The sequence below is a fragment of the Gymnoscopelus braueri genome, assembly GCF_963280865.1.
Source record: "Gymnoscopelus braueri genome assembly, chromosome: 7".
Lineage (NCBI taxonomy): Eukaryota > Metazoa > Chordata > Actinopteri > Myctophiformes > Myctophidae > Gymnoscopelus > Gymnoscopelus braueri.
Genome location: NC_137608.1, coordinates 37,924,998 through 37,944,613, shown reverse-complemented (window position 1 = coordinate 37,944,613; position 19,616 = coordinate 37,924,998). Strand labels below are relative to the sequence as shown.

General features: G+C 43.0%; 1 protein-coding gene across 1 annotated transcript in view; it reads left to right on the top strand.

Moving 5' to 3' along the window:
- The window catches only part of bin3 (bridging integrator 3), a 45,276-nt gene that overhangs the window by 22,298 nt on the left and 3,362 nt on the right, over nucleotides 1-19,616 (top strand). Inside the window, exons 4-8 of the mRNA XM_080432848.1 lie at nucleotides 3,758-3,819; nucleotides 5,557-5,693; nucleotides 10,712-10,752; nucleotides 16,656-16,797; nucleotides 18,205-18,339. Coding sequence (XP_080288974.1) covers nucleotides 3,758-3,819; nucleotides 5,557-5,693; nucleotides 10,712-10,752; nucleotides 16,656-16,797; nucleotides 18,205-18,339 — 517 coding nt within the window. The remainder of the gene's footprint in view (nucleotides 1-3,757; nucleotides 3,820-5,556; nucleotides 5,694-10,711; nucleotides 10,753-16,655; nucleotides 16,798-18,204; nucleotides 18,340-19,616) is intronic.

Genomic DNA, 19,616 nt, shown 5'->3' with positions numbered 1-19,616 from the left:
AAAAATATTATATATATATATATATTATTTTAATTGAAAAAAAAATCGCCATAATTTAAAATCGAGATTGCATAGGTGTCTGAATCGAGATCACGGTCTTTTTTCGATTAATTGTGCAGCACTAATTGAAACTATCTAGTTTGTTTGCTAGTTTACAGTACACAGTATTTCCTGTCACAGTCCATGTAAAAGTCAGTATTATGGTATTGGGTTTCATTTAACTTGTGGCCCCTCATTGATGAGATTCCAGTTCAAAAGTACAGTAGGCCTACATGTAAAGCATTGACACGAATCATCAGTTTATGTTGATATAACAGCTATGAAGATTACCTGAAGTTAGCTGCTGATAAATTGTGAATGCCTAGTCGTCAGATGTCAGATCGGCGGTGCGACGTAGGTGTGAGGGTCGAACTCTTGATGTGAACCTTTAGTTTCCAAAAGTTCCAAAACCAAACCCCTGTTCAGGGATCCAGGTTATGGCTTGACAATCTGGAAAATGTATAGAACCCTATCAGAGTAAAACTTATCATTTAATGACATACAGTTGCAAACTGCAAGTCAGTCTACACGCACCCTCAAATAACCCTGTCAGCTGCTCTGAAGTGAAACCCTTTTTGTATGATGATACATTACTGTTGAAATGTTTGTGTTGACATCTATCTAGACTATTATCATTTAAAATTTGTACTCATGGATAATATTTTGTACCATGTACCGATAAGTATATTCTAACCATAGGAATCGTAATCTGGCAGTACATTATGAAAGGTCTGCAATGCTACAGCAATATACCTCCGTGCCTACACTCTACTGTAGGATGGTTTCAGTACGTAGTACGGTTTCAAACAGGAACTGATCTACAAGCTAGGGATGGGCCGATTATCGTGATAAAGAAATGCTCACAATAATCGTATCGCAGAGATTTAAATGTATCGTGAAATTGTCTTTCGTCATACACTAGGATGAATTAGCTTTTGTTGAGCTGTAAACTCAGTACCACTTAAATTCTCCATACTTGATAAAATGGACCTGTAAAGAGCGCATTTGGTACAATTCTTTTCTACGAGCTTGTATATCGGCTATTTTTGGGGAACGTTCTCCCCAGAATAGGGATGCTGGGCATTCAAGTGGTTATCAACAGTGACATTTTAAGTTTTAAGCATATTTTGATTATCGTGATAATATCGTTAATCGCAATAATGTTTGCCACAATTATCGTGACATGTCACTTTCATATTGTGCCATCCTTACTACAAGCTAACAACACGTCACAGTTTGTGAATCTGTTCTTTTGTGACACTCGATACCCTCTAGTGAATACGTCTGCTGACAATATCACAACTCCCCTCATTTACTTCTACTGACAACTTCTTTGATTCTGGGACATGATCTGCACACTTTCCGGCTCGATGCTCTTCTGGTTTGATTGGTCCATGCAGCGTTGCACATATCTCATGCTACAAGCGGGCACAGTGCGTGCGCACACACATGTTGGCTGCCCCGCTTGAAAAAAAAGTAGCACTTTTAGGCAGAAGCACCAACAAACAACAGATTTTATTTCTTGCATGAAAAGTGGGAAAAATCTGGAAGTTGGCTTCCTAATTTTTTTTACATGCCAGAGTGGCTGTTGGTGTCCTTAATTCACAAGCTGAAGAAAAATCGACACATAGTTGGCGGGTGCTTTTCCCTAGTGTCAAATGTCTTGTGCATTCTGCTCCAGACAGACTCATAGACAGACCCATTTCTAGACTGCTCTCCCAATTTGAATGGGGCAGCTGTCATTTTCATTCCCGCCCTGCCTTGTGTTCCCAGTCCTGGCCCTGTGCAAACATAATTGACACAAGGCATTAACGATCTGCATCCTTTATCATAGCCGTGGCTATCCCCCCATTGCCCTGCACCTTTCCATACACGTGCATAACACCAAAACAATGTCCTGACACCATGGAGATTTGTGCTCCTTTCTAATGTATTATTCGGGTTTGTTTATGGTTATCTGTCATATGTCTGAGTCAGAGTGATGTGGCCGTGGTCCTGCCTATATATGGCCGTATATAGGCTTTGTTTATGGTTATGTCAGAGTGAGGGGCCAGTTGCTAATTATAAAATAGTGGTGCCATTAATTTTAAAATTGATCATAAAATAGGGTACGCATAGGGTTTATAGCTCTAGCTCGCTCTACAGTGTGGAGACCCGCCCTCGCTGCCCTTCCAGCCAATAGCATTCGTTTCCGGTTGCTTTTTGGGATCGGAAGTTCCAAGATGGTGGATTTGAATTAGCTGAAAAAGTGGCTTCATAACGGGTCTGTAGAAACCGATGGGTGACGTCACCGTTCCCTTAGTCCATCGTTTTTACAGTCTATGTCTGTGGCACAGACTACCTTTTATTTAGTAGTTTTATGATTACATTTAAAATACAATAGATATTCTGGAAAGATATAAGTATTACGTTCTGTAGTTACAACTGCTTGTTGTGCTTGCTAGCTTTTCAAGTTTAGTTATTTCTGCTCATTGAAAATAAATAGGCTGGCAATGGCCGGACAGATTCAGGCTCCTGAGTGACTATGCGTGTGAAACAAATCTGTTTAACTTGCTGCAGATCAGATGTCAAATGATACTACCCTTGTCTTTGCATCTCAGGACCATGAAGGCCACCCTCCCCCCCAATACCTCGGATAACTCAACTACGTTTTCACTAGTTAACATAATGACTCCGACAGAAGATGAAAATGGGAACCCCCTCCACTTTCCCCTTTCATCAAACCCTGAAAAGTGATGTGACAGCAGTCTCTAGGGACTTTCTAAACAGCCCCCCGTGTGTCTTAATTGATATAATGAATGGCACGCGTTTCAGGCTCCATAGTCTGGTAATTGCCATTTTTAACACCCATCATTGGAATATGTGTGGAGGGATGATTGAAGACATTAATGCTTTTAAGCGCAAATGTAGTCGACGGTAACAAGCAGGACTCTCTGTGTTTTTAATTAGCTAACGGATGTCATAATAATGTGTTTTTATATTAAATCAATGAAATGTGTAATCCCATTTGGAACCTTGGTTTTCCTGCATATTTCTCTTTGTAGGTGTTTATTTGCTGGTTGTGGATTGGGTGATTCCTTCGCCTGTGTTACAATAAGTCTTGAGCTATGGCTGTAGATGAAGGGTTTAGGACACAATGTACTGAGCCTGTTTTCTCCTCTGCTGTCTTCTCCCGTCCTCTGGTTCTGACAGAAAGATCTCCAACACTGGAAGTGGAAGTTCCAACTTTTGCGATTGTTTCTCATACAAATACAGTCCATGTGTATGTTTATATGCTTCGGCAAAAGTTGACATATTTAGGCTCAACACTTTGTCGGCACAGCATAAATTAGGCTTTAGTCCTTAGTATGGCAGGGCAATTGCCAATATTTAGAACCAAGAACTGTTTTCATTTCTTTTTTTTTTATTTCTTGTATATCAAAGAAATTGACAAAAGATATTCTAATAGATTTTTTGAATTATCAGCTAAATGGATTAGTCTGATTAACCACTTAAAACTGTATTATACTTTGTTGTACTACAATGGTGGCGTACAAAAATAGTCAATCTACAAACTTGTAGATCGGCCATTTTTGCTTCTTTCTTTTTTTATAATCGCTCATTAATCGTAATTGAGGCAAAAATTTGAAATAATCGTGATAATGATTTGAAGCCAAGTGCTGAGTCACCTGATTTTGAACTTGAACTGAACTTGTTCTTCATCTCCTTGTCCCATTAGGTTGGAGGATCAGACCAAGAAACTTCATAAGGACATGAAAAAAAGCACAGAGGCTGATATAGGTATGTTCATCTGACATCCATTGTACTTGCCTTTTTGTGCCATTGATCTCCAGGTGGTTAATACAGCTGTAACACTTGGAAGGAATATATAGCAAACTCGATGCTGTGTGGCAGGGTTTTCAAGGCTACCTTTATAGTGTGTGCAGGGGGTATTGGTGAGTGCATACAATTCATTTTATTTTATCTTCTATTTAGGTCATGTGTCATTTTGTACATTCTTCAGTGGAAGCACATACTTTTTTTTATTTTCAGTCTGCTCTTAGGATTTTATTTGGTGAATCTTCCACAAATAAATAACTTTTTGTATTTGTTGAATTCAGTTTTTGTTTGGGGGGGGGGTATTTTGTGGGGGGTGAAGAAATGTGTGTTTGGGAAGAGTATGAGATGAGATGTTGCCCCTGGTAGGTAGCTACTTGTGGGGGTGGAGGAGAAGGGAAGGATGGGGGTGTGAGAAGAGGCTTCTTCATTTCCTTTCCTTTGTGCTCTGGAATATGGATGTCTGCCTCATCAAAGTATCGTTGCTGTCAGGCCCTCATTATAGTTAATGGATTCCATCTGTTGCGCAGGTCCTCTCTCCACCAACTGCCGCTAAACAAAGGAGTGGACCAACTCAACATGTCAGCACTGCATGCTCTACACAGCTTTCCATATATGCTCTCATTTATCATGTCTGGAGTGGTGATATGGGGAGACTGAGACTCCCATTAAACTCACTGACAATTAGCTGGTGAATGATGACAATGTGTTTAAGACCTGCTCCTGTTCATAATTTCAATTAGGCTGTATGTATGAGAAGGAGAGGGAGGCAGTAGAAATCACCATTACAATGGAGTTATAATAGTTATGTTTTTCTGTTCAAGTGACCTTCATTTATTTTCATGATCATGGAATCAAGAGTTCTTGATACGGTCGTGTCAAACGAGGTCACATCAAACCAGCAGCTACTTGCCATATGGACATGCATGAAGATACCCATCCCCAGATGATTGACTAGTTGAAATGGGTCCTAAGGGAGTCACAAGAGACTGTGAATATGACTGGGAATTAAGTGTAGAATCTTGATGCAGTCCCCTTTTCCACCTCTGATCTTCTCTTAACAACTTTTGTCTGCAATGCAGCTCATTTATTTTGACGGTGATGCTATAATCTGGTATGTGCTCTGTGTCTAAAACAAAGTGGCATGATTGTAGATTAACAGTAATTGGTGCTGACAGAGTTGAAAGATTTGCAGTTTCCCGGTGTTTTGGTGGATGTTCATCACAGCAGCAAGCCTCAACACCCCCTCGAATTCCTACAATAGACTCGGCACGCTTCTGCGTTTGCTTTTTACAAAAGCTCACTTCTGAATACCTCCGTTCCTCCTTTTTGAGTGAAATGTTCATAGCCTTAAGGCTAATTTACTGTGTACACACGGCTATGTTGTACGACATAAATGCTGTATTTTCAACAGAAAAAAGCTGTTAAAGTGTCATAAGTTTTGTCTTTTAACATGGTTGTGTGTAGAAGTATAAATTAGCCTCAATCCTTGCATAATGAGTGCCTCTAATGTTGACCACTTAATTTACCCCTTGATTAGAAAACAGTTGCCTGAATTTGATGAAAATGTGGGTGAAAAACATCTTCCACTAGCTGATGTCATTGAGTTTGCTGCCCTCTTTACCATGCCTCATTTAATTTTTCTCATCCAGACCTTGTTTTTCTATCAAAGTCTTAACCCTATCCTTTGTGCTTCTCAAGCCATGTCCAAGGCAGCAGTGAAGATCTCTGGGGATCTTCTGAATAACCCACTGTGTGAACAAGACCAAGCCTTTCTAGAGTCCATGACTGCTCTGGACACAGCCATGAAGAGAATGGACTCCTTCAACCAGGAAAAGGTCAGTCATTGTCATTCCTGTGCAATCTCTCTCACACTTTTCCTCTCTTTTTTTTCTATGCTCTCTGTCTTTCAGTCTCTTACTCTGCCTCAGTTTCATTGCTATATTTCCCATAATGTTACATTCAGCATTGGGGTGGGGGACATGTGTCTGCAAAAGCAGAAAAGGTAAAACTAAACACGTTTGGCTTGTAAATGAATGCCTGTTCATATCTGTCAGATTGTCAGTATTACAAAACCTTTGGACTTAGACTTTTTGTCAATGCTTCTGTCATCATTTGAAACCCCTTGCACAGGATGTCTGGGTGGCACAGGGGTAAAGTTCCTGCCCACCACCACGGAGATTAGGGGGTTGAATCGTCCACGTTGCATCCAGCTTGGCCATCTCTGCCACTGCACTAGCGACTCCTACACTTGCTACTCCTTGCCCAGGGCACCTGTTCAGTGGGTTGCGGAACTGAGAGGAAAAGCATGTTCCTCCACGTGCGTTAACACCTTCCTGGTGAAACTCCTCACTGTCGGGTGAAAAGAAGCGTGGCGACTTAATGTGTATTGGAGTAGACATGTGGTTGTCTACACCCTCTCACAAAACCAATTGTAGGGGTTAGCAGTGACAGGGACGTGAGGGGGAAACCTGGAATTGGCATGGAAGGACTAAATTGGGTGAAAAGGGGGAAAGAAAAAGAAACACTGTTGCACACACATTAGTCCTGTAGACTAGAGCAATGCATTTCTGAGTCACTGGCATCTGAAATTAAGAACACAATGGAAGGAGCTTCACTTAACGGGAAAATCCCTCCTCAGACTAAATTTACAGATGTTGGTCTGGTCACACTTCAGCATAGATTTGTGAAAGTAATGAGTCTTTCAAAGCTACAAGTAGAGAGCTGAGACTTTTGATCTATGGTGTCAACAAAATATAGAAATTAAAGCTGCGCTGCATCATTGAGTTGTGGATCAGTATGAATAATGAATCTTGCAATTAATTGAACCCCCCCTATAATAAATCTGTTAGATTTTTCCTCTTTTTTTCTTTTTACCCTGGACACTGGTGGATTTTTGCTTTAAGAAAATCACATCAGGGCAAATTAAGTATGTGATTAAAACGATACTGGTACTTGTAAGGTGAATCAAAGTGGCATTACATGAGTGCATCCTCAAGGCACTAGCTACACTATGGAAGGTTAGGTTTTCAAAGCCAAAATGAAAAACACCTCTGGGGACCACAACAAGCTATGCATGGACTGACCTTTACCTTCTATCCATTCTTGACTCATTTCCCCACTGTTTTGTGCTCAATATTGTGTTACTTAAAATATTCAATACTTGTTATTTGTAATATAGCAGAGGTCTCTTCGAACTGAACTCACCTTGAAATCCTTCAAAGGAACAGATATTCTCTTTCATAGCAAGAATGACACCATGATGATGACAATATATATACAATGTATAACCATTTTGAAATTTGGAATTTTGTACACAGCTCTTTCATTCCTTTTATATAAATGTAAGTGTATATGCAGTACATTTGATAGAAAGTAGTACTGAGGTCTCACTTGTAAAATCCCAAATAAATGCATTTTGCATACATACAAAAATAGTGTCTGTACAGGACTCACCTGTGAACAGTGCATACAACCTAAATAAGGCTATTGTCCTTGCAGAACCTGTCCTGGGTTCTAATCTGATCCAAGGCACTTTGCGGCTCTCTCTCCTGCCTTCTCTGTCTCTCACTGTCACCATCAAGAATAAAAGAACAAAAATGCCAGGGGAGTAGTGTATATAATATGCATCTGTAACTCAAGCAAACATTTGGTTCCCCCTGCATTCCGCTTCGGCAGCAGTAACAATGTTCATTCAAACTGGTTGTGCTCACATCTCATCAAATTTTACAGGAGCCATTTTGAGTGACTAGACAAAGTAGAATGCAGGCTGGACTGTGCTTGTGGGTTGGTGACCCGGGGATGGGTCCATTCCAAGACTTGGCTTGGTTGACTGCCAAGAAGAACACTCCTGCCATTTTGACTGCTCTCAAGATGGAATGACTTCTCCATTCTTCAGATTGCACAGGGATATCATTTTCACTTTTTTTTTTAATGCAAGGGCATTCTTAACCAATGTTATCCGCCATGTTTTGAGGACTATGTTGAGCTCTGTCCAGCCCCTTGTATTTTTTAATTTAATAATCTTATGTTAAGACAAAAGCTGAAGGATTGCACTCTTGTTGTTTACCTACATTACGCTTGAAACCCACGCAAGCATAAGCGCACAGACCCAGATTATCTTCCACTCCATGCTAATGAATGCAGCCGTTCTCACTGGCCTGGCATTCTCATTGAAACGCATTGACCAGACGTCCAGCTGTAGCCAGGTTTGCAGAGAACAGTCGTGCACAAACCTCCGCACACAGTAAAGCGCGTGAGTGACGCTTTTTTCTTATGGGTTCCCAGTGTTATAATGCATCTCATCCTAGCTTTACTCCTAAACTTAACCTCTTCTAAACCTATGGTGCCAGGACCTCCAGTGCCAGGCTGAACTTGCACAGTCATCTCTTATCAGCCTTATCACCCCAGTCACTCGTTCAAGAACTGTGGATATTTCAACGTGGTGTTATATTTTTATATTTCTGGCGGTCTCTAGGTCAGTAACAAAAGGTGTAGGTTGTCTGCACAGTGAGTAGGAGTGTAGGCGTTGGTTGGCTCTGTAAAGTGTAATTTCCCCGCTCATCTCTGTGCTTGGGATGTGTTAGAGAGTGATCCAGCGATTCCAGCCTAAAATAAAGATGATCAGTGTGTTCTATTGTGATGTCACAACTGAACGTCATCTTGAGGACATGCTTCACTGGGCCCTTGACCAGCAAAACCACACGTTATGTTAAGGGGAAATTATACACAAGCCTTTGCAAAAGAAAAAAAAAGGGTATTTTTTTAAAACGACACAAGTCTCATCCGAAATGCATCGACTGGTTGAAAGGGTTGTGCAGTGATTGTTCACCCCATGAAACTGCAGGTTACCTACCCTTTCAATTGTTTCTCACATCAGTGTCCTGGATCACTGTCAGAGGTGTCAGACAGTGATCCAGCCAAGCAGTTAGGATCCCAGTAGACTCACTTCTTGGTTGACAGCATGATCATTACCTGTGTTGCAGTGATAGTTTGATTTGTATTAAGTACATTTCTTGACCAAACATTGTTCTTTTGTGGGCTTGTGCTGGGCTTCATGAGTTGGCCTGCTTTTTAAAAGTGTCTGAAAGCAAACTGAAGGCAAAACAATGATTGCGGACACTCTTCTCAGTCGGCACAATATCTATGGAATATCACCTCAGGTTTGGTAAGGCTCTTAAAGCCCAGCACAGCTCACCACAGAACACCAGCTCTCCCTTCGAGCTGACTGTTGATTCTGACGGCACCAACCCAACAAACTCCATTGCTCAAGCAAAACAGACACAAAAGCATCCACCCTTTTGCTCTCCTTGGTGCTGAGACGAGATTTTCCGCCGCGGGGCCTGCGAGTGAGAGAGCTAGCAGATAAAACGTGCAGTGATAATGAAGGCAGCAGTGGCCCAGGTCTGCGTGTTTATTTCTGGGGCTGAGGAGGGTGCACAGCCCCGCCGGCACACTGCTGCCGAAGCCGAGCCCCAGCATGGATGGCGGCAGAGGATGCGCCGTTTGGAGGGGTATTGATTTCCTCTGCGATCTGTGTGTATTTTTGGGAGGCCTGTGTGCCGGGATGGCCTATGCCCCGTGACTCACTGATGGAGACTACTGCTTGAGCGCCGGCCTCAGGCTCTGCACAGGCCTCCAAGGAATAGCTCTGCCCCTCCTCTCTGTGGGAAGGGGCAGAGGGTAGAGGGCACCAGCATGCTTAAGCAAATCTGCCGCTGTTGTTCTCCTTGCTCACTGCATGCTCTCACCTTAGAAGCAGCAGCGCAGCTCAAATCCATGGAGGGAGAGGGATGGTGTGAATATGTAAAACAGAGAAAATGTGAATTCCCATGTACTTATTTGTTATTGGTTCTCTGTTTTCCCTCAAACCACAATCATCCATTTTGTACTTGGAAATCTGCCTGTGTGAAACATTGAGTGCTGTGTGTTCTCGGAGATGGTCAGGGCATTTACAAAGCACAGCTGCGATCTTGCTTTTCGCGTCGTGCCGTGAGTGATCGACTACCCTCTCAATAACGAGTGAACATACAGTATGATTAGCGGAGCAGTTCATTGTTGCCATGCAGCTGTCATTTCACGTCTTTGATGTTTTTCTATTGCAGCCTTCTTAGTTGTACTCTTTGCCTCAGTTGTTTGCCAGGTTAACTTGGCATTCTTATCGTAGTGCTGTTGAAGTCTGTTTGAATCTGCATTGTAAATGACACTGGAAACTTTATTAAATGTGCGTCAACCTCTGTCGATGAGACTTCGGTGCTGGGGCTGGAGGCCTCGAGATGGGATGTTCATTTACTTCCATTTAACAAAGACCCCCCCCACACACACACACACACACACTCACACACTCCTCTCCTCCTCCTTTCCCTTCCCTGTCGGCTTGGAGAATGCTGGAAAATATAAACTGTTATTGTTAAAATGTTTGTTTGCAAAGAATTTTCATCTTGTAAAGCAGCCCACCCTCCACAGGATTTGAAATCAGTGGGGCTTTGCTTTCATGTCCGTCCCTTGACACCTATGCTTTTGTATCTTGAGCTCGATGAATATTCAAGGGTTTCTCCGCGGGGCTTGTGTACAATAAAAGAGTCAACGTCATGAAAGTTTATTTGCTAGACCCCCCCCTTTCTGTCTTGAGTGCAGTGTTTTGAAATATACACAATTGTTGATTGTTTGAACGGCTGTTTCTTGCTGCTAATGAGTGAGTTTTGTAGAAGCTACTCTGTTCAACTTACATCTTGATGTAACTCAATTTGACAATGAATCCACAAAGCCAGTGATGTTGATTTAAGACAACAGTTGTCTGTGCTGCATTTTCTATTATTTGTATCTATTGCTGAACTTCTGTTTTGTTTGTTTACAGGTCAACCAGATTCAGAAGACCGTTATTGATCCCCTGAAGAAGTAGGTGTCCACTCTTCATTTCTATTAATCTCAGATTTGATAGATAGATAGCTATATGTTGGAATGTGTACTCTGATTTAACCTCTTAAACCCTCTAGACTTAGTAAAACGGACCTGAGTTGGCTCTGTACTTGGATCACTTTTTCCCTCTACACAAAAAAAATAAATAGCAAGCTCACGTGTCGCAACGTCACGCGTTGCAAACTTTTAGATTTAGATGTTTTGCTAATGCTTCCCCTAGAATATGGATGCTGTTAAGTCTATATAAGACACTGGGCAAAATTTGTTTGAGCCTGTTTGGATTTTAAAATTATGTGTGTAAAATGTACTGCATCAGGACAATTCTGATATCAGAGATACAAGTGTTAAGATTGTGATTGTCTGAACTTTCTGACACATTCCAGCGATTTTGCATTCCTGAACAGGTTCAAACAGGCACAGAATTATTTGCAAATACCATTTTATCCAGGTCAGCTAAGCAAAGCGCATATAGGGAATTTCAATAGTAGACCTAAGCCAGTGAATAAAGTGTGGTGTGTGTGTGTAGTGTGTCTGGAAGAAAGTTTATTTGGTTCTCTGTCCCTACACTCGCCCCCATCTAAGCATGCAGTGAGTGCTATTCCATTCCTGAAGCCTAGCCCTTGTCTCCCTCCCTCACTGATTCCAGACACACACACACACACACACACACACACACACACACACACACACACACACACACACACACACAGACCAGAGGTAGCTGTGGAGGGAGTGGCCAGGCAGGGAGCAGTGATCCCACCCGTCTTCCGAATGCTTGTTAAGGTTCCGCTTCCTCCTCACGGCTCCTCCCCGGAGGCTTCTTTTTGGACGGGGGCGTGTATGACAGATTTAATGTGTACACAAAGTAAGAGGGGTGCACTGCATGCATGTGTTTGCTGCACAAGTTTGCACTCAACTTTCCCCCACAAAGTTGCCGTTTTTTTCAGAGTAACTAATCCGTCTCACCAAAACACTTATTTCTACAGAGACTCCTCTGTAAGACATAAATAGTTTTTTAGACAGCGTCTGCATGTGCTTTGTTTCTGTGTGTGTGTGTGCTCTGATGGTGGAGCAGTGACAGGATGGAATGGTTCTAATTTCCTCTTCCTGGTGGGCGGCAGGCGGACGTGTGGGCAGGCTCTGAATATGGCAAAAGTCCCAGCTTCCTGGGTCTTGGGCCATGCATTGGTTGGAGAGCAGGACTGTCTCTGGACAGTACACACACACACACACACACACACACACGCACACGCACACGCACGCACTCATGCACACTCTGAAAGAGACCACATTCAACAAACAGATTGTGGGGGGTGGGGATATTATCTTAACAGGATGGATTTTTAGGCCATAAAGTTAGGCAGGAGGAAGTAAGTACATAGACGACTTTGAAAGCCACGGTAAACCGCCCTCTTCATTTACTTTTCCCCCTTCATTAAAAACACTATTACAATCACAGTGTTTTCTATGGAAAACTGATCCATGAAAGCCACTGTACATTAGCACTTCCATTAAGATTCCATTAGTCCACCACTAATTAATTTATCTCATTGTTTACTCTTTGTCAAAATACTCTTTTGGGTGGTTTTGGATTATTGTAAATAGAATTGACAGAATGTTGAAAAGAGAAACGTTAATGTTAATGGAGAGCCTTGAATTAGCCTGGTGTGCACGCACATTGACACTTTTTTCAGGCATTTAGCTTCACTGCACAATGTGCTAGTAATACATAGTATAGTAAATAAATGAACACAAGAAAGGAGGAGATTCTCTATCATTCTTGTCTGCCTGTATTTCTATCTTTTTACCTCTATCTCTTTCTTCCCGTCTGTCTCTCCTCTACCTTTTTTTCCCTCTATTGTTTTTCCATCTCTGTTCCTCTATCTCTCCGTCTCCCTTACTCCCAGTCCCAACCGTGTATTCTGTATCCACTCAGCGAGGTCACTCAGTGACATCACTGTGTTTATGTGAAGGGAGGGGGAGTGCGTGGGCATGAGGCATTTGTGTTATCTGGGCCTCCTAACCTAACCCTTTCTGCTCCGTTGCTCTTTTGGGTGAGACAGAAGGCAGGCCTGTTTTGAGACCTCTGCCCTGGGTTGAGCAATGACTGGACGAGGCAGCACCACCCCTCTCAATCACAGGAAGTCTCGGTCCCTGGAGTAGGTCTGCCCAGGGGGCTACCTCGTTCATTTGACATATCAGTAACATTTGATTTTAGTTTTTAATTACCTTTCTTTTTTCTTTCTTTTGGAGGGGTTATTTTTTCATTCCACTCTCCAACTGTACAGTATATAGTGACATGATGGCAAGTAGCCAGCCCCTTTTTGCCAAGCTTATCTGGGATATCATGTGTCCTGCTTGCATGAGTCTTCTCACTTTCGATCGAACAGAGACAATGCACAACAAAGCACAAGGCAAGTTATGGCAGAGTGAAACTTTCTTTTGTTGAAACAAAGAGGGCTCTGCTTTGCACGAACTTCACAAACGCCGGCTCCAAGGTCCTCTGCTATCGAACCACTTACACAGCAGATGGCAATCCTTTGTATTTATTTAATTTAATTTTGTGTACTCACATTGTTCACACTTAAATCATAAATTAACATTGTCCTATTCAATGGGCCCTCATCTGAGACCATTAACACATTGTAGGTGGGTATGGGGAGAAAAAAAATCCTGCCTTTTTTTTTTTTTTTTGCATGCAGTGTTTTTTTCTTTTTGTCATAAATGATGTGATAGTGACAAAAAGTGGGGCGGTAAACCTTCCAGACTGAGGGTGTCTGGCCTAGACTGGGGCTTGGCTGCTGGGTCAGATCGGCCCGTCTGTGGATTGGCAGCTGCTCATAAACACGTTCTCCGGTCCAGATGCTATTTCCTTGGCCCTGTGCCACCTTCAGCCCCAGCGCAAGACTTCGGCCAGACAAGAACCGACCACAAATGCAGACCTATCCGGCTGACCGGTAGTGGCCAAGCCATGGCCAAGGGATATCGAGGGAAATGTACGCCTACTGTCCAGTTTTACACCAAACTATCATTACCTTAAACGGGACTACTGTCACACATTGTGCTGACATAGCTGAGTCATATTGACTTCCACTGGTCTGGAATCCTGAGAGACTTGAATGTAGCACACTGAGACACTCACATCCTCATGAAGACTTCCCGAAAAGACACTCCAACATGCAAAAACATACAGTAAAATAGAGACTAGTGATCAGATCACATGTCATTATTTGCTGTATCACAGAATGCAGAATGATCAGGATTGCCATTTTAGCCATTTTAGCATTCGCAAACATGTAAATAGAAGACCTCTAAACTCGGCAGAGTCCTCATGCCATTATCAGCCCCCACAATATTGAGAAACTCAACCTGAGGCTAAGCGCGGGCCATTCCTTATAACCAGTAATCGCTTTGTAACCTTGTTTTGAAAAGTGCTATACAAATAACGTGTATTAGTATAACGTCATCATCATGCTTTTCTAAGAGTTGCAGAGAGCAGCAACGTGTCATGGTAGCTTACAAGGTGACTCAAAGGGGTGGTGTGAGGTGAGGCGTGAAGCCGCAGCTCAATGAGAATGTGGCCCAGGCTTTGTGTCACTTTTAAAGTTGGTGAGCTGCGAGTTGTCATCGGCCAAATGAATCGTGCCGGCAGTGCACTCATGCCTAGAGGGCAGTTACATAATCCCTTGGCACTTCCAAGTATGCGGTACGCTAAGACTGCAGGGCCAGATAGTAAGACCAGAGGAACAGCATCCACCCCTGCCATAAACTGGGCCAAAGTGGTATTTTGTAAATAGCGAGGGAGCGTGGGCTGCGTGTGGGGCTTGGCTCTTGTGATGTCACACTAGTGATACAAGACCACTCCCTTACTCTACAACTTGTGTTACTTCCTGTCGGGAACAATCCCTGCTTGTCTGCCTGAGGTGGAGTCTCGGCCCACGTCACTTGGATCCCCCCCTCCCTTTCCCCCACCCCCTGCACCCTCCGGCGCACTGTCCTGCCCCCTCCACCCTCTGGTTAGTCACACACAGGCAGACGGTGCTTGGACTACACTGGGATTTCGCAACCACTCTACAGATCCCTCAGCGGATTCCCCCCTCACCTGTGTTGTGTTGAGCATGGCCAGGGCTGAGCTCGGAGAGGAAAGTAAATCATGCCCACACACTGAGCCCGTTAACTCGTTCAATCCGGGAACGCATCTGCCATTTTTTGATTTCTTTGGCTATTCAAAAATAGCAGATCTACAAGCTCATCTGCAAGGTCAAATGCATATATTTTGGGGGGTCCTTGACATGGAAAAAGTTGGAGCACCACTGATATAGCAACGAAACAACAAATATTATATGTATTTGGCCGCAGACCCCATCTCAAAATATTTTGTTCCAGGGACCCCCAGAAGCAAAGATTTGAGTCAAAAATGACTAAATGTTAAAATCACACACATGAGTTCCCGGTCTTAATGGATTAATATGTCTCTGAGTGGAAGGAGACATAATAAACTAGGGTGGTTGTAATGTGCCTACACAAGTGATGAAATAGTCTAAATGAGTCACTGAAGCGAGAGAAAAAAAGTGTGTAACTCCTCTTTCATTTCACGCTTAACAACAGACACCTGTGTGAACGATCCTGTGGCCTACTTTTACACAAAGCACTACAATTGTTGTGCAATTAGAGCTGATGAAATGATTTGTTCCCTGCTGGATGAGTGTTCTCAGAAGTGACACTCCTGGTCTGCAGGGGTTCCGACTTATGCTGCCGTCACATTACTCACCTTGCATTATTTATGTACGGCATTATCTGTAAGTTCAGCCTATGTTATCCTGTAGGCAGTCATCATACTTGCATATGAACATTAACATATAATTTTTATTTAGCTTTAATGCAATTGTTGCATTTTTTTACATTTAGAAAGTGTAGAAAAGACGGAGCTGGCTGAGGGTAGAGAGGGTAAGAAGTGCAATTCACAACTATGGTCGGAATCGATCCAGGGACATTACAATTATGTGGTCAACACAATCCAGTCAACTACCATTGCGCCCCCAGATATTGTATGCTCAATTTACACTTGGTTGTGTGTTGTGTTGCACACTGGAAATAGCAAATCTACAAGCACACGACACGTCATGGTTGTAGATCGCTATTGTTGGTGCACGACACCGGCACACAACTAAGTATAAATGGGGCTATAATATATCTGAGAATATATTCTAGCTTAGAGCGGGCTAAATGAGTGATGAATATTTATTAATTTATAATTTATTTGGGATCAGAGATGTTTTCACTGAGGTCGAGTTATTCCATTTCTCTACACTCTATACAGTATACTGCTAGTTTCCCATTAAAACAGCCATAAAAACCAGTGCAACAAGTCCCAGGATGAAACTCAGACTCCTGTTGCTAAGTTACAGATGAGCGTTTTCCTATTTTTAGTGCTGAAGACTGAGGATTCTCATAGAAAGACTGTATTTTCATTTGGAATACAATAATTGTCGCCAAATGAATTGTTTCATGCCATTTTGCACTACAGTAATTAGATAATAGATTAGAAGCAGCTTAATGCAATGCTGTCCCCTGGGGTTTGAAAGCGCATCTGCAATAAGATGTTGAGGATCGGAATTTTTGTAATTGATACCGAAGCTTATTAAGTTAGGCCTTGATACATACAATGTGTGTCTTAAAGTTTTATGGATGGAATAACACTTTGGTTCAGGATCTCATTAACTGCAATGCTTCCCAAAAAGTCTCTGGTGTATTTTGACATTTTTTTTTCTCTCATTTTTTTTGTTGCTTTTGTGTGTGTATACAGTGTGCACTATTGTTTTTCTCTGAGTTGTGTCAGACATGTGCAGGTGCCTGAGTTTGTTTGTGCTTGTCTGTCTCAGGTACAGCGGTGTCTTCCCCAGCCTCAACATGGCTGTGAAACGGCGAGAGCAGGCACTGCAGGACTACAAACGTTTACAGTCCAAGGTGGAGAAATACGAAGAAAAAGAAAAGACTGGACCCATAATGGTCAAACTACATCAGGTACAAAAGCCTTATTTGTATGCAGCTGAATCCTGTGTGTGCGCGCGCGAGTGTGTGTTTTTTTTTTACCCTGGCGACCCAATTTTGGCCATGTCATTATAGGCGAAAATAAAAAATGCAAAACCTTTCTGAATGTTTTCGAAAATAGCTGATCTACAAGCTTACAACACGTCGCAAAGCTTGTAGATTAAAAAAAAATAGTAAAAGATTGTGGCCAAGTGGTTAAAGTCTCGCGTCGCTGCACGTGTTGGTCCACTTGAACTCTTCCCTCTGTCCCTGCAGAGGAGCAGAGTTCATGCGCTAAGTTGCCAGTATTTTGAATAGAGTGCAATAAGTGAACAAGACAAATGCTGACTGGATATGAACAAAAATAGTTGAGCACATGCATACTGTACATGTGCGCTCCCCTCACCCACGCAAGCTACCAGGCTCTCAAGTATTGCCTTTTCAAAAAAAGGCATCACTGCAGATCCACAGGCGCGTAATTGAGAATTGTGGACACATACACACGCATAAGCACACACACTCTCACACACCTGCGCACACCGAGGCCACTACAGGCACACACACACATTCACAGATAGTGCTGCAGTATTGCCTGGGTTCTAACACATCCTCACATGGCGAGCCACCCACACACATTGAGAAAAGCACTGTCAGGGGAACAAAGCCTGAAGAGGCCTCGTACATCCCTGCCCTTTGAATCTCTCTGCACTTAAAGAAATGATCCTGACAAAACACGAGCACGCCATTTCAGGATATGTAAAAGAGGGGGGGGGGGGGGGCAGAAGAAAATCTGAAGAAGACGCTTATTAATTGACACGGACGATGCAATATCCACAATGAGTTGTATCCACAACAACAACAACTTCCCGCAATAATAAATATCCTCACACTAGCTCTGGCTCACACATGCATCCATGGTGCATCCCATAATTCCTAGCTCGATGCCTACATGACTACCCACCAATACACACACACACACACACACACACACACACACACACACACACACACACACACACACACACACACACACACACACACATCTCCTGCCTTGGAGTCCTCACAGCCAAGTCTGCCCACATTACCCACTCCTCCTCACTGTGGTCGTGATTACTGCCTTTTTCTTAGATTTCTTTTTTTTCTTTCTTTTTTTTTCAGTCTCTTTCCGTGGGAATTTGGCAAATGTTTTTGTTTTTCTAATGAACTATAAGAAAATGCACTGTCGAAATGTTTCTCACGTGTAGTTTGTTCGTCTTTGCAATAAGAATTAGAAAAATAAATAAAGAAAGGCAAAACTGGATGATTTGGTTTGTTGATATGGGAGACTGTTGCGTAAAGCTACAAGTGATGGTGAACACTGGTGGTGTGTGCTCATTCAACCCCTCACCTCCACCCCAACAGGCCAGAGAGGAGCTCAGACCGGTCAGGGAGGACTTTGAGGCCAAAAACAAGCAGCTGCTGGATGAGATGCCCAAGTTCTACCACAGCCGCATCGATTACTTCCAGCCCAGCTTTGAGGCACTCATCCGAGCACAGGTTAGTGCTTCACGTGGACGCGCGCACGCACACAGTCACACACACACACACACAAACTTAATGCACACAACGAGTGGTTGCTCCTGCAGACGATGGGTCAAACAGTGGAGAAAGTGTGTTGTGAAGGAGTGCCTTATCCTAGCCTCCCGTCTCTGTCCACACAGCGCTAATGTAATTAACCCTCAGTGACGGCCCACAACACTGCGTATAGCCCGGGAAGGCCACGTCTGTCTGGCTCCACTCTGGTCCTGCTAGCCCTTCTCTAACCTGGCGCTGTTGGCTTCCTTAAAGCAGCTGGGCGTCTGCAGCAGCGCCATTGCCCCCAGCCTGCCACAGACCAGCCTTGTCATGTCATTTCCTTTTTTTGACAGTTAACTGGCACATGCTCCTAATTAGTGAAACAAGATTATCCTTAGACCTTATGTCAATTTATAGGATTACAGGATGAACTTGCCTTTTAAACTATACATTTACCTTACCCAGGGTCAACTCTCAAGTTCAGGTCGGCGCTATCAAAGCGTAAACTGAGTTTTTACTTGCTTAATCTCTAGTGTCATTGGCATGAGAACCTTCCTTAATTGTCGCTATTAAGCTATTATTCACTTACACATGTTTCCCTTATTGCATGTTTTCCACTTCATCTTCATTCATGTATCTATCACACACACACACACACACACACGTGCACACATGCATGCACACACACACACGCATGCATGCGCACACACACACACACACACACACACACACACACACACACACACACACACACACACACACACACACACACACACACACACACACACACAAAGCAACACGTGGGTGGCCAGTGCACCAGTGGAACTCATCGCTGGCCCGAGCACACGTGCTCAGTGTAGTTCTCCACTCCCTTTCCTCCAGGCTAGCGTTGCAGAGCTCCCCAAGGCTGTAGAATCAAGCACAATGGCTGCCTTTGTTCCAGCTCCTCCACCAGGAGTCCCATCCAGTCTCTGTCGATGGGACACATTGCTCTAGCCTGAACTGTCCACCTGTACAGATGTTGCTGAATTGAGACTTTGTCTTCACAGAATTCCCACTGTCACACTCAGTTTGTGTATTCTCTGCTGTGTGTATATTTTTGAAAAGTTTTTTTTTGTTTTTCTCCTTTGTTTTCTACATGCTATTTAATTAGTCCTTGAAACAGCAATTTTTAAATCTGTTTCCCGAAGCACTTTTCCAGCAATGTGGTATAATGGATTCCCTGCTTACACTTTTCTTTCCTGTATAATTTGTGTCTG